This window comes from Lynx rufus, unplaced genomic scaffold (genome assembly GCF_022079265.1).
Source record: "Lynx rufus isolate CCGP_SWC_20201006 ecotype Redwood Valley unplaced genomic scaffold, mLynRuf1.p SCAF_4, whole genome shotgun sequence".
Lineage (NCBI taxonomy): Eukaryota > Metazoa > Chordata > Mammalia > Carnivora > Felidae > Lynx > Lynx rufus.
Window position 1 is genome coordinate 24,056,104 of NW_025814856.1, and position 15,284 is coordinate 24,071,387.

General features: G+C 40.1%; 1 protein-coding gene across 1 annotated transcript in view; it reads right to left on the reverse strand.

The window, feature by feature from the left end:
* Nucleotides 1-15,059, reverse strand: part of ERC2 (ELKS/RAB6-interacting/CAST family member 2) — a 723,468-nt gene extending 708,409 nt beyond the window's left edge. Inside the window, exon 1 of the mRNA XM_047097449.1 lies at nt 14,403-15,059. Within this exon, the coding sequence (XP_046953405.1) occupies nt 14,403-15,059 (657 nt within the window). The remainder of the gene's footprint in view (nt 1-14,402) is intronic.
* Nucleotides 15,060-15,284: the final 225 nt, after the last annotated feature.

Below are 15,284 nucleotides of genomic sequence, written 5' to 3' on the forward strand. Positions count from 1 at the left end.
TCAGTTTCCACTGTACCAATGTACACACCTTTAACTATCACCAAAATCCTAGCACATGTCCCCTACTTCTCAGCAAAAATTGAAGAGCAGTGAGCTGAAGACATGTCTTACATTACCTAAAGCTCATTCATTTCATTAACTGCCAGGAACTACCTACTCCTAATACATGTGCAATATGTAATATTAAATGGAAATATCCAGACAGAGGTTTTACCTAAATATCCTCAGATACCCTTGGAGTTTAGAGCAGAGATAAGGAAGTGAAATGTTGTGCACAATTCAGGTTATGCACATTTTTCTAGGGAAAATGTAAAAGTTTTCATTGGCTTCTAAAAGAGGATATGGCTCCCCAAAGTTAAAAACCACAAACAGAAGTTTAAAAAATTTGAGAAAGCAAACTTTATTATTTGCCACACTTCTAAATTTGAGCAATTTCTAAATGTGGTCATCATGTGCACTGTCCAACTTTCCATCTCATATATTTACTTATTCCTCTGGTTCCAGGATTCTTTGGGAACTTTTATATTACTTTACACGGATATTTCAGAAAGCTCATCCAAGGGACGAATTTTAATTTTTTTCAATTCCTTTTTAGATAATATATGCTCAGGAGACAAAACTTTTTAGAACTCAAGCTAACTGCTGTAACTTAAAATAGAAGATGCCAGATTATAAAATGCCTAGTTCTAAAAGTTTGTAACTGGCAACATAATCTCATCCACTTTGGAGACCTAATTTTCCAAAGAGACTAAGGAAGCTTACAAAAAGTGGAGAATTGTTTAAAGTTCCATAGAGGATACAATCTGACATTATATAAAGAAACCACACGGATCCACTAAGATAAGACAGCATGAATTGATCCTCATGTCAGTTAATACCACTTCTGGAATTTCTTCAGTGGGCATAATCAGAGGTAGGGATTGACAACATGGGTGAGAAGGCCCAGAGACCCCAAAAGGCTACTGAATCTGCTGTTGAAATAGCTGTCTATAGACAGATGATAGTAGTTAACTTTTCTTTGGTCATAGTCTTCTTAAAAACTGAAATATGGCAATCTCTCATTTATGTGTTCCACAAATGTATTTCCCAGCAAGGGCGGTCCTTTCCTCCTTATCACCTTACCCATATGTTTCCTTGTTAGAGAATCTACCCCTCATGCCCTGGTTTCAGCAGTCTTTTCATAGCTCTGTTGAGAGCCTGGATCTCATGACTCCCTTAGCCACGGCTAATTGGACCTATCACAAACTCTGGATTCAAGCTGGGCCAATCAGATTTTTGGTTCTCTGAATTTGAAATTGAAACCAACCAACTCTAGGCAGTCTCTATGAAGCACTTGAATGGAGAAGATGCTTTCCTTGAGTGGCCACTTTTTCAGAAGCAGCATATAAAAACATATCAAGAGAGAAAATAAGAGAAACGTGAGACAGAAATAGTGAAAACTGACTTTGTCCTTATTCCTGATTATTTTCCAACTAACTTGATTCTAGCCCCCAGGACACCTGGCTGCCCCTACATACACGTAGGGTTGGAAAAGAACTCTTATATGTTCCTAGTAAATCCCTTTCTTTTTCCCTTCAACATGTTTGAATGGGTTTCTGCTACTTGCAAATACATTTTCCCTTAAATAAGTGGTGACTAAATCAATTAGTAAATAAGTGAACTGGATTCTCAAAAAGGACAAAGAGGTTTCATAGGGGAAAGTTGCTGGGAGAGGTGGAAATGAGGAATGCTGGGACCCAAGAGGGTAAGATCTGACTTTGAGACACAAGATTTGGAACAAGTCAAAAGACAAATCCTAAATAGGTGTGGCTATCCCAATGAGGCCAGAAACCAACTGAAAAGGACACTGAGAGCTCCAGCTGAAGGACTCCTGCACCAGAAAGCTGTCCATGTACCTTGAAGTTCCTGTAGATAGAGGCAAGTTTGGGAAGAATTCTAGCTAAATTTATGAGACCATCCTCGTTGGAGTACGGATAATCCATAATAAAGAACTTCCCCATTCCTGAAGCCCTGCTATTATAGATCCAGTCAATTTGTCAAAGCCATAACCACCTGAATGGATCTGCCAGACCTTTAATGAACATCCTAAGAGATAATCTCTCTCATTCTTCTGCCACCTGCAGTTTTAATTTTCCAGCCAGTTCTTGGGAATTGCCTCCTCCCATCCTTCTCAGTGGGTTTCCAAGATAGTTTTCCTTTGGCATCCTCCTCTGCTAATGTACTTGACAAGAATGCATTTGCTCCTTCCTGCTTGCCCTCTCTCCTCTGTTGCTCTTGACAACATGCTCCCTTGCTCATTCTGGCTTTCTGTCCTTTCTATATAACTCCTTGACAGCATCCTTAAGATACTGTCAAGCAGCACATTTCTACTTCCACTGTACATTAGGACTTCCATTTCCACACCAAATTCCCTGGTTTTCAACAAATCTGTTGTTTTCCCCTTTAAGACAATAGAAAGAACACACCTTTGAAGCTAAGCATACCTGAGATTCAAATTCCAGCTCTACCTAATGGTGAGACCTCAGGCCACTTAATCTCCGTGTCTTGTTTTACATCTATAAAAATGAGGGTGCCATGTGTTTTGCAGGGCTGTTGAGCTCACACACTAGTAAATTCCTAGTACAAAGTAGGAGCTCAAAAATACTCCCTTTCCTTTTCAAAATCAATGTCAGACATAGTCAAAAAAACACCATAAAAATCCACTAAAGGTGTAAAGAAATGATGGTTTAAAAAATAGATTTCATTTTTTTTAAAGGGTTGTCTCTTTCCTTAAAAGATTAATCTCTATCCAGGCGCCTGGGTGGTTCTGTCAGTTGAGTGTCTGACTCTTGATTTCAGCTCAGGTTATGATCTCACAGCTTTATGGGTTTGAGCCACATGTTGGGCTCTGTGCTGGCCATGCAGAACCTGCTTGGGATTCTCTCTCTCTCCCTCTTTCTCTCTGCCCCTCCCCCACTTGCACTGTCTCTGTCTCTCTCAAAATAAATAAATAAACTTAAAAAAAAAAGATGAGTCTCTATTTACCAAATGTCTACCTATAAAAGAATCAAGGTATTTGAAGATTCATGGTTACTAATCCAGGTCAAGATTAAAAAAAAAAAAAGACATAATTCACAATTAATTCTTTCCCGCAAAATGATGGAAGTGATGAATCAACTTTTACCTCTTATATGAATATTTTTACATAAATACATAAATTTTGGTCATCACAAAGTGAAAGAATTGCATGTAGGCAAAGTATTTAGAAAATGAAGATATAGGGGTGCCTGGGTGGCTCAGTTGATTAAGCGTCCAACTTCAGCTCTGGTCATGATCTCACAGTTCATGGGTTCCAGCCCCATGTTGGGCTCTGTGCTGACAGCTCAGAGCCTGGAGACTGCTTTGGATTCTGTGTCTCCTTCTCTCTCTGCCCCTCCCCTGCTCGTGCTCTGTTGCATGCTGTCTTGCTCTCTCTGTCTCTCAAAAATAAATGTTAAAAAATAAATAAATAAAATGAAGATATAGTAATCATCCAATTAACTCAGGGTTTCTCATCATTTTAGCTATTGACATTGCTGGCCAGATAATGTAGGGGGCAGTTCTATGTACTTTGAGCTGTTTAGCAGCACCCCTGGCTTCTACCCACTGAATGTCACCCCATCCAGTAGTGACAACCAAAAATGTCTTCAGACATTGCCAAATGTCCCTTAGGAGGCAATTTGCCCTCACTTGAGAACAAATAAGTTAACTTGATCAATGTATATAGCCAAACCAGATAGTACAAACCAAGCTACGGGATTATAAGACAGGAAGTATCTGTACTTTTTCTCTCCAGAATGTTCCCACTAAAAACCAAAATGGCTGCACATCACTTCCAAGATACAATCAAATGCTGGCTTCACGGAGAAACAGAGGAGAAATTGCACGTGCCAGAATTCTGTTTGTCAAGCTGCCCTAGCTCTTGGCTGCATGCCCACACCCTGCCTAAAACCTACTTCCCAAACTTTTGAAAATGCTTTCCACAGCTTTCAGAACCTGACCTTTAGAGCAGCTTTATCTATGTGTGTGTGTGAAATAGATTTACAATTTTCTATATTCCTGCAAAGCCAAAACCACTTATTGAGTCCAAATGCCAACTGGGGGTGGTGGGAATTTGCACACAGATGTCAGTGGATGCCAAAACAACAACACAAGAGCTCCACCTGCAACTAATTATAGAAACTGAAATTGCACTCTGGCCAGAAGAGGCTAGGTTCAGAACCCACCCCATCTGCTTTGGCCGATAAAATCACTCTGTTACTTTTCTCCTGTCAACATATACTTGCTTCTTAAAATCCTCTGAGGATGTCTTCTATAGGGAATTTTATTAGGCAGTGTTTTGGGGGTAACCACTCCCTCTGCCTTTCCCCACTTGGAGCTTGGTTTCAAAAAGTGCCTTTGGCACAAGTGAGATTATAATAATCTATTTGTTGAAATATTCCAAAACGTTTTCTTTAGTTCCTTGTGTGTTGTTGCTATCCCATTGCCAAAATAAAGTGATCCAGAGAGAAAATGGAAGATGGAAGTCATTTAGCTCTCCCAAGGTCCAGCATACAGGAATGTTTATATTCCTTCCCCCATTAGCCAAGTCTTTCATAAAATAAAACCTGGGAATAAAAATCTGTAGGACTACTAATGCAGTGCACATGGCTGATCTTAGGGCTGACTGCAAGAGATTACTGAGGAAAAAACCAGCTGACATCTGTGAAAAAGATGTGTGTGTAGTTCACTTCAAATCATTCTCCTACATTCTAGCAAACAAAGAAATCAACTGTTGGCTCTGTGCCATCTCATCTATCTTCAGAACCAAAGGAAGTTTTCACCTACCCATGAAAGCCATTTAAAATTGTGGTTTCAGTCTAAGTAGGTCATTGCCTAAATCTGGACCAAAGGGTTTTCCACCTTGCTGGAAAGGTAGACAAAAGCTACAGTTCTCTGAGGAGCTGAGGAAGACTATTTCAAGATGAGGAAGGTTGACTTTTTGTTGTTGTTGTCCTTCTAAAATTCAGCATTCCAAGTTATACTGTGGTGCTAAACTGGTTTATATTACCCAGTTCTAAATCTGTTCCCCTTTGTCACATTGGGGAAGGCATACATAAACACTCATAATTTAAATCAGAGTTAAAATGAAAAAAAAGTTATATACCTAATTGGTATTTGATTGACTTAATCTCCCAGGTCTCTTGATATGACTATAAACCCTTAAAATATTTGAAGAAAGAGGGTAACTAAGGACAGCTCAAGTCAGTGCAGTGAACATCTGTTTTTGTCCTAGAGCATCCCTTTGCCCTTCATCTCAGTCTTTTTAAAGAACTGCCCCTCAGGGCGCCTGGGTGGCTCAGTTGGTTAAGAATCCTACTTTTGATCTCTTGATCTCAGCTCAGGTCTTGACCTAAGGGCGCCTGGGTGGCTCAGTCGGTTAAGAATCCTACCCTTGATCTCTTGATCTCAGCTCAAGCCCCTCATCAGGCTCCACACTGGGCATAAAGCCTACTTTAAAAAAAAAAAAAAAAAACCCTGCCCCCTCCCTAAAGTCTAATAGATTCACCTGTCATAGTAAACCTTTCTCACATACCTGCCCCTTGCCCTAGCAATTCACACTCACCAAGTACTAGAGACAGGATATGACCAAGGCAGGACCAAAAATCCTTCTATAAATTTTCCAAATGGGAAGTGAAGACAGGGATCTCTTAACCATTCAGTTATGACCTGGGGGTACTGGCAGCCAAGACCACCCGCCACATGAAAGACAAAAATGAGGCTTACACACAGACAGAGGCAGAGATCAAGAACCAGAGATGAAACAATGAGGAGAGACAAAATCCTACTACAGTGTGAGGCACTGGATCCAGTCAACCCCAAGCTCAACATCTGAGCATTTCTGCAATTTCATTATAAGAACTAATAGATCCCCCTTTTTTGCATACACAGGCTTTGAGATTTGTGTCACTACTTTGGAGTATTGCCCAATACAATTAGTAAGTAGGTTTCTTCAATCTAATGTGTAAGGTCCTTTAAGGTCTCATTTCAGCCCACTGAAATACACATATTTTTATGGTTATCATGACTGATAATTATTATGAATAATAGTTCTCAACTAATAACTTTCTATTTTATTAGTTAGGAAGGTATTGAGCTGCAAGTAATAGAATATCCAACCAACAGTGATTTAAACTACGAGGGGCTAACTCTGGAAAACAGTGTGGAAGTTCCTCAAAAATTAAAAATAGATCTACCCTATGACCCAGAAATAGCACTGCTAGGAGTTTACCCAAGGAATACAGGAGTGCTGATGCATAGCAGCACTTTCAACAATAGCCAAATTATGGAAAGAGCCTAAATGTCCATCAACTGATGAATGGATAAAGAAATTGTGGTTTATATACACAATGGAATACTACTTGGCAATGAGAAAGAATGAAATACGGTCGTTTGTAGCAATGTGGATGGAACTGGAGAGTGTTATGCTAAGTGAAATAAGTCATACAGAGAAAGACAGATACCATACGTTTTCATTTATGTGGATCCTGAGAAACTTAACAGGAGACCATGGGGGAAGGGAAGGGGGAAAAAAAAGGTTAGGGAGGGAGGGAGACAAATCATAAGAGACTCTTAAAAACTGAGCATAAACTGAGGGTTGATGCGGGTGGGAGGGAAGGGAAAGTGGGTGATGGGCAGTGAAGAGTGCACCTGTTGGGATGAGCACTGAGTGTTGTATGGAAACCAATTTGACAATAAATTTCATATTAAAAAAAAAAAACTAAAAGGGGCTATTTTCTCACATGACTAGAGGTCTGGAGGCCAACCATTGTAGGTACTGTTGCAAGTGCTCAGAGATGGGAGGACGTATGTTTCTGTGTTTGGCTTGGCCTTTCTCTCATGGTTATTAAACGGCTGATACAGCTCCAGGCAACATATCAACACTCAAGACAGGAAAAAGTGGGAAAAAGCATCACTGGTGACATATATTTACTCTTTTTATCAGGAAAACAAAAGCTTTCCCAGAACCTCTCAGATACCCACTTGGGTTTCATTGCCCAGTTACATGAGACAGAAAGGGAGGGGCCTGACACTCGGCCATTAAATAGGCATCATTATGGGGCGCCTGGATGGCTCAGTCGGTTGAGCATCCGACTTTGGCTCAGGTCATGATCTCACGGTCCGTGAGTTCGAGCCCCGCGGCGGGCTCCGTGCTGACAGCTCGGAGCCCAGAGCCTGTTTCAGATTCTGTGTCTCCCTCTCTCTCTGACCCTCCCCTGCTCATGCTCTGTCTCTTTCTGTCTCAAAAATAAATAAACCTTAAAAAATAAATAAATAAATAAATAAATAAATAGGCATCATTAGGACACTCTGGAAGGCCCAGCCACTGAAGGAGACTTTGACCACACTGAAAGTCCTCATCTACCTTCATAAGTCTCAAACTTTAATATATTGCTTCCAGAGCTACTCCTGATGCAGACATTCTTAAAGTGTGGCCTTTAGTTCTAGGAATATTTATAGTTTATGACAAATAGGATTATTTAAAATATATAAGCAATATATATAATAATAACATATATGTTAACATATATAACAGAATAACAGATACATACATATATATACACACACATATACATATAAATGTGATTTGGAAGGAAGTACAATCCCCTGGCCCCAATGACTTTGGGCCTGACCATGTAACATGCTTTAGGCAACAGAATGTTAGTAGACTTGATATGCACATAGGTTTGAAATGTGTTTATGTGATTTGGTTAGAGACTTGGCATCTGTGATCCACTCTAAGATGAATTCCTGAATAGCTTCTGTTCCAAGGAGAATGTGGATGCATGTAGAACATATTTGAACTGAACTTTCATCCTAGAGCCTAATGCCCTGAGTCTAGCCCTGTTCAACTAAGTTGCAACCAACCTGCAGATATGTGAGGGAGAGGTAAATGTTTTTTTTAAGACAGTAGGTTTTGGAATGGCTTGTTACACAGCATTACTGAAGCAATAGCTGCTTAATACATAGATGCTTGGTTAAAGATAAAGTTTCATGGACTTTGTGGGATTAAGCAAACTTAATAATTTTTTTTTAACAGTAGGAGTTAGAGCATTTCATTTCACATGGGGATATATTGTATTAGTTTGCTAGGGCTGCCATAATAAAGTAGAACAAACTGGGTGGCTTACACAACAGAAATTTATTGTCTCACAGTTCTGGAGGCTAGAAGTTCAAGATCAAGGTGTCACCAGGGTTACTTCCTTCTGAGGACTGTGGGTGAAGAATCCAGGCCTCTTTCCTTGGCTTGTAGATGGCCATCTTCTCCCTGTCTCTTCATATGATCTTCCCTTGGTGCGTGTTTATGTCTGTGTCCAAATTTCCCCCCCAGTTTTTTTTAATGTTTCTTTATTTTGAGACAGAGGGGGTGGGAGAGAGCACGAGTGGAGGAGGGGCAGAGAGAGAGGGAGAGAGAGAATCTACTTTCAGTGCAGAGCCCAACATAGGGCTTGATCTCACGAATTGTGGGATCATGACCTGAGCTGAAATCAAGAGTCAGATGCTTAACCAACTGAGCCACCCCAGTGCCCCACATATTTCCCCTTTTGGTAAGGACATTAGACAAATTCGGTTAGGGCCCCCTCAAATGACCTCATTTTAACTTGATTACCTCTGTAAAGACCCTATCCCCAAATAAAAACACATTATGAGTTACAGGGGATTAAGATTCCAATGTATCTCTTTGAGGAGAACATAATTCAATCCATAACATAAGTATTATTAATTTCCAGGATAGAAGTATCCAGTATATCATGTCTCAAGTTTATTTGACCAGAAAAGCCCATCTGCCAAGTGTCATTTCCCTGGATACACTTTGGAAAACTGGCTTTGAGGGATTGATGGATCTCAGACTTACAGTAGCAGAAGGAATGGAGCCTGAAAGAAGGCACAGGGAAAAGACAGGTCTGAATAGTGAATATATTTAAGTCCCATCCACAAATTGGACAGTTCTGGACACTCCAAGTCTGAGCCCTTAATCCCACAAACACCCAGTACTCAAGGTGACTGCAGCTGCATTTAACTGTTAGTGGATACCCCCTCACAATGCAGCTGCCTCGCCACCTTCCCAATAGGAGATAGAATTAATTCTATCACCCACTTCCTAGTGGTACAACCCTTCATATCTGGACATTCCCAATGAAATGAGCATTTTAGAACAGAGTTTAATGACCCTGTTGAAACGGCCCTACAGTTATAGAAACAAAACAAAATGATAAAAGAAACACGGAAATGTGATCCATCTCGACCTTTTCAAGTTACAGGCTCAAAATGAGAACCAATAAATCATATGCTGAAACTAGCTCAAAAACTCATCAAAAACCCATATTCATATTGATTTAGAGTAGATTATTTCCTATTGTGTTAAGCTAGAAATAGAAATCATCACATAACCATTGCTTAAAAGCCGTAAAACTCCCCAGGCAGGTTTACTTACACTTCTTAGGTTACATTTCCCAATGACCTTGTCCCACTTCTGCATTCACAAGATGGGTAAATATTAGATCTAGTACAATCTCCCAGCGTGTGATGCTATTTATATTCATGCAGATCCTTGGCCAGCCATGTGCAAGTTAGGAAAATGTCTCAAAATTGCTTAATATACATCTAATTTGGAAAAAGTAATCTATTAAAAATATAAAGTTAATTATTGCAAAAAAAATCCAGGAATATGAAAAGTCAATAATGTAATATGCATCAAACTGCAAAACATAAGTCCTTATGAAATTTCTGAAAATTTCTCCTCTACCATGTGTTCCCTCTGTGATCTCTATCACACAGGTAAATAGAAAGGAGCTGTAAAGACAATCATATAACCTTTTAGAGAAAATTAGGCTACTTTACTTTTTTTTTTTTTTAATTTTTTTTTTTTAACGTTTTATTTATTTTTGAGACAGAGAGAGACAGAGCATGAACGGGGGAGGGGCAGAGAGAGAGGGAGACACAGAATCGGAAACAGGCTCCAGGCTCTGAGCCATCAGCCCAGAGCCCGACGCGGGGCTCGAACTCACGGACCGCGAGATCGTGACCTGGCTGAAGTCGGACGCTTAACCGACTGCGCCACCCAGGCGCCCCAGGCTACTTTACTTTCTAATAGTTGCATTCTCCTGCCCCCAACATCCACACCCAACCCCATAGGAATTACAAATAACAAGGGGGCTGCCTCAAGTGGCAGCCAAACATCCACTCCAAATCTTTTCTTCTCACCTCTCCCCCAAATCATTCTACAGGTTTGACATTGAGTTCACACCATTCCAAAGATTAGCTGTCTGTAATACTCTACCACCCTCTTCTTCCATTCAAGACAGCACATCATGAAGTAAAAAGTACAAGTGATAACGTAAGAGTAACTGTGCATCCATGCACTCCAGTTTATACAAACATGCCAATGATGCCAACTGCCAATACTGTAACTCTTCATCGTCCTAAATATATTTCTATTCATGCAGCTCTGTGTGGCTAAGAAGGAGGGCTGGGGAGAGAACCTGGGGGATAGGAGTGGGGAGGGAGTCTGAGATGAAATATCCATCCAGGAACCTGAGTAGCTACTCTTTGCACATAAGAGATTTGGTCACAGCCACCTACCCATTGTCTCCATCCAAGTTTCCAACAGTCGTGTGCTTCCTATAACACAGGGAGAATGCTCAACATCCTCCCTTTGATCTGCAGTTGGGTTCAGCTCCCTTGTACAGAACACTAGAACTTCCAAATATACTGCAAAAGAATTCATGAGTGGGAGCCCTCTTCAACAATGCACATAAGGGTGAAAGGTTTGCATTAGTGAGCATTAAATTCACAGAACCATGAATTTCATATACAAGATCACTTTGAGCTTCCTGACCTCCACCCTATGATGGATCTGCTTCCCATTTGTATTTACATAGTATAGTTCAAATGATTTTAGATCACCCAAATTTAGGTTAGTGAAATTCTAATTATCCAGATACCCTCTAGTAGAACCACATTTGTAGATGTAGTCCGTGGTGGTTGTGCATAAGAAACCACAATCAAATGTTCCGTATCTCCTTTACATTCTTTTCTTCCATACAGAAAAAGTTTCCATGATTTTTTCCTCTAAAGGGAAATTATAGTCAGTTATGGTAAATGGCAGAAACTCTAAACAGCACAAAAAACACTTCTGGGAAAAAGAAATAAATTCCTAATTAAGAATAAAAATCCCAATTAAACTAAATCACATTCTTAATCATTTTATCAGAGTCAGTCTTTTTTTTTCATCTAACACATATGATGATAAGATTATACTCACAGCTCAGTGATCCTCTAAGGAGTTAGTGAACATAAAGTCTTAGCCGTTGGCATAAACTATACCAAAGCCTTAAAGCCCAGCTCTCTCATTTACTAGCTGTGTGCACTTGGGCAAGCTGCTTATTCTTCTTACATTTATTTTTCATCTGTAAAATGAGAAAAAGTCTAGCACCTACCTCAGGTGACTGACACAAACACTAAATAAGATAATGTACACAAAGTTCTAAGAACAATGCCTGGCACATAGTAAACCCCAACAGATGTCTATCGGTAGCAGTAGCAGTAATAATAGAAACAGCAGTAACAGCAGGAATCTGGATTGTTCCCCTAACTTTATTTCATCTAACTCCACTTTTTGACAAACATAAAAACCCCACTGGTAGAAGTTTCTAGTGTTCCTTCATATCTGACTCTCCTTCCTGGAAAGAGGAGAGGACTATACCTCCTGACCCCTTGCAATCATGTCACTTCCAGTCCAAGGAATTGTGAAGCCAATGTGCCATCTCCAGGCACTCCCTTCCTCTGGTGTAGTAACTCTTGAAGCCATGTGCCAAGGTGCAGAAAGCAGGGATCCTGAGTCACTGCCTGGAGGAGGGCTGCCCTGGAGACTCACTTGACCTACTTCACACTTCAGGTGAATAAGGAAGGAATCTTGATGTGTTAAGCCACTCAGAATTGAGGTTTGTTGATTACCACCCTATCCTGACCAATAGGTACTCCAATACCTCTAAAAGGGATCCTGACATAATTCCCAGAGGAGAAAGAGAGGTGCTTCAATTGTTAAAAAATAACTTGCTTTTTGTCAATATTTAGATTCTTTACTTTGTAATACTACCTCATATTGCAAGCAAATTGACTTTTCAAACTCTCCATGCTTCTTCCTCCTTTTATATTTTTAACCTAAAAAATAAAATAATTACATTTTACTTCTATTTAATACACAGGTTAATACTGGGGCTCTTACTGGATCATATGTCACATGGTCATATGGCACCCATAGTACCAAACATAGCCTATGATCATAGTAGTTTCCAGAACTAGGAAGGGGTACTGGGAGCACCCTCAAGTGTTCAATTGTTTCTGGCTTAAGGCAACATGGGACAGTTAAGTAGAACTATGGATATTTTCTACTTTAAACTAAAACTAACCCTTATGAAATAGAAAAGGGGTTTAAAATGTTTTTACAAACCAAAAAGGTTTTGTGTATCATTAAAATGTACCTCAATATATTATTTATTTTATGTTGTCACTTCCATATTTACATCTGTATGAATGTCAGAATAGACACATAATATATTGGCATAATAGCACATCATAAATATACATGTATAAGTTGGGGTCTCTGCTCAAAAAAATTTAATGATAGGAGCATAAGATAAAAGTAACTTTGAAACTGACAGTTTAAAGAATGGCCTTCACACTTTTTGTCGCTATTTGCATCATTCCTAAACTGCTGTAACCATTTTCCAAAGCAACTAAAAAAGAAGAAAACCAATACAGAACTAGGGAAATTCACATAGCAGTAACAGGTTCATAAGGACATCATGAACCAGCAAAGTCAGAAGAAAAAAAAAATAAAAGCAGAAATGATAGTGAGGAGCATAGATTTGATTTAGGGTTGAAGAACAAAACTTTCTGTTCCAACTAAAAATCACATTTCCACATCTGAAAACCAGCAAAGGCTCTGTCAGATAGTTAAAAGGATAAGGTGATTGCTTTCTACACATAGAAGCAGGATGAAGAGCAGATTCTCATACAGATCAGAAATGCTTCTAAAGATACTTGGACTCCAAAGTGTGGTATCCAGGGAAACAGGAGGGCCAGCAGATAACCCCAAGAAAGGTAGAGAGCTTTGTTAGGCCAACATCCAAACCAATTATTGAAGAATCACTAGTTCAGCCAAGTTAGAATTACCTCAAATTTCTACAGAAAGTTAAATGATATCTGGGAATTTTTCAGCCAAATGGCACAGAGCTCTCTATTCCCCATCTCATAGCACTTACCTCACTATCAGTAAGAGGTGAAGCTGGGATTTAAACCCAGGCATATCAGACTCCAAAACCCTTATGAAAACGGCAGCAGATAAATGAACCTCACAGAATAGGTAGGATTTGGAAATGGAGACTGGCTGGCACTGAAAGGGGAGAGGCAGGGAGAGGAGGCCCTGAGAAGGCCATTAGTGAAAGGGAACAGAAAAAGCTAAGGAATAGAGGTGGAAAACCCTGAGTGTGTGCAGGAATTACCAAGTATAGTGCAGGTAGCATAGGAAATGTGCAGGGAGGAGGTATGAGATAAGGCTGGGAAGGCTGGCTCTGGCCTTTCAGCTGATGATGCTGTCGGCTCAGCCAAAGAGGCAGACTTCACTCTGAAGGCAATAAGCAATAATTGAGAGCTTCAAAGCAGAGAAATGGCATATAATGCAAGTAGGCCCTGGGAAAACTAATCTTGCTATGACATGGAAGATAGATTAAAGAAGAATAAGAAGGTGCCTTGCACATAATACATGTGCATTTAATATGAATGGATAAAGGAAAGACCAGGTTAAAACTTATTGTGTTTCTCCAAGATGATACCAAACCCATTCTATCCAGTGCTATTTAATGTTTGGTTTGCTATTTAGAGAATAAATTCCCCTCATTCTAGAAAGAAATAAAGCTGCTGTGGCTTCAAAAATTAAGTCAATTGATCAGTCAAGTGTGGCTCTCTAAATGTTGCCATTACAGTGTCTACTCTGGCAAAAATTAACATTTTCTTCTTCTATGCAGAGGGAAGTACATCTGAGCTGCTGTTGTTACTGCTGAAAAAGAAAAAAAAAATTAACCAAGTACAAAAGTTAGGCAATGAAGAATGGTTCCTCCCCTTCAGCAACAGGGTGAAAAAGTTATTAGAAAATAAGATAATAAGCCATAATTTCATATTTCTTATGCCCTTTTGTGGTCTCCAAGTCAAACATGTACTAAGCCATAGCTTTCTTGATGATGCCAAACTTCCTTCTGCACAGGTCATGGTGCCATCTGCAAAGCATCAATTACTCAGTGAGAAGCCAAGGCTGAAAAACCCTGAGATGAGTCATAACCTACCTGATTTTCTTCATGGGAAACCCTCATCTGCTCCTTGAGGACAGACATTCGGGCTGCCTCTTCTTTCCTCAAGACTCTCTCCTTCTTGAGCTCAGGGCTCCAGAAGGTCTTGATACTGTTCATGGAAGATCCCAACTTGCTGTCCTTGATGTCTAGCTCTTTCCGGAGGAGGTCATTCTCTCTCTGAAGTTCCTTGAGCTGGGCTTGAAGGTCTAACATTGTGCTATCCCTTACCTGCCTCAACATGGAGGGGACCTGGTGGTGGTGATGATGAGACGAGCTAGTCAGACCACCATGTTGATCCGTGTATGAAAGAACATCTGTGTGGGAAAGTCCAGCAGAAGCAATATTGGGACTACTCCCCATGGCTGTGACTCGGCCTCCATATACAGCTCTATTTGTGGCCCTTCCCAGAGTCATGGTGCCCTTTGGGTAAGTTGTCGAAGCCACCCCCTCATGATCACTCAGATACATGGGTCCAGACGTAGCATAAGCTGCATTAAGGGACTGGATATTCTCCATGGACAGTGTCTTGCCTGTTCCTCCTCCTCCCCCACTGCTTGTTCTTCTGTGGCCCAAACGAGGAGACCTTGGCAAACGAGGAGATCTGGAAGGGCTACCTTCCAGATTGGTGATTGTTCTTGCACTTCCATACATTTTTCTTCTATTATGAGGTGCTACTGAAGAGAAGGAATGCTATACTAAGTTGGGAGGTAAGCCAGTATTTCCACTATTGGCCTGAATTTTCACTGCATATTTTTCACCGTCTGTACCAGAAAATGACTCCAAATAGAGACCTGAAAAATGAGAAAAAAGATAATCAAAAACAAACTGTATTATATTTTTAAAAATACATTGATAGATCAATGATGATAATGATAG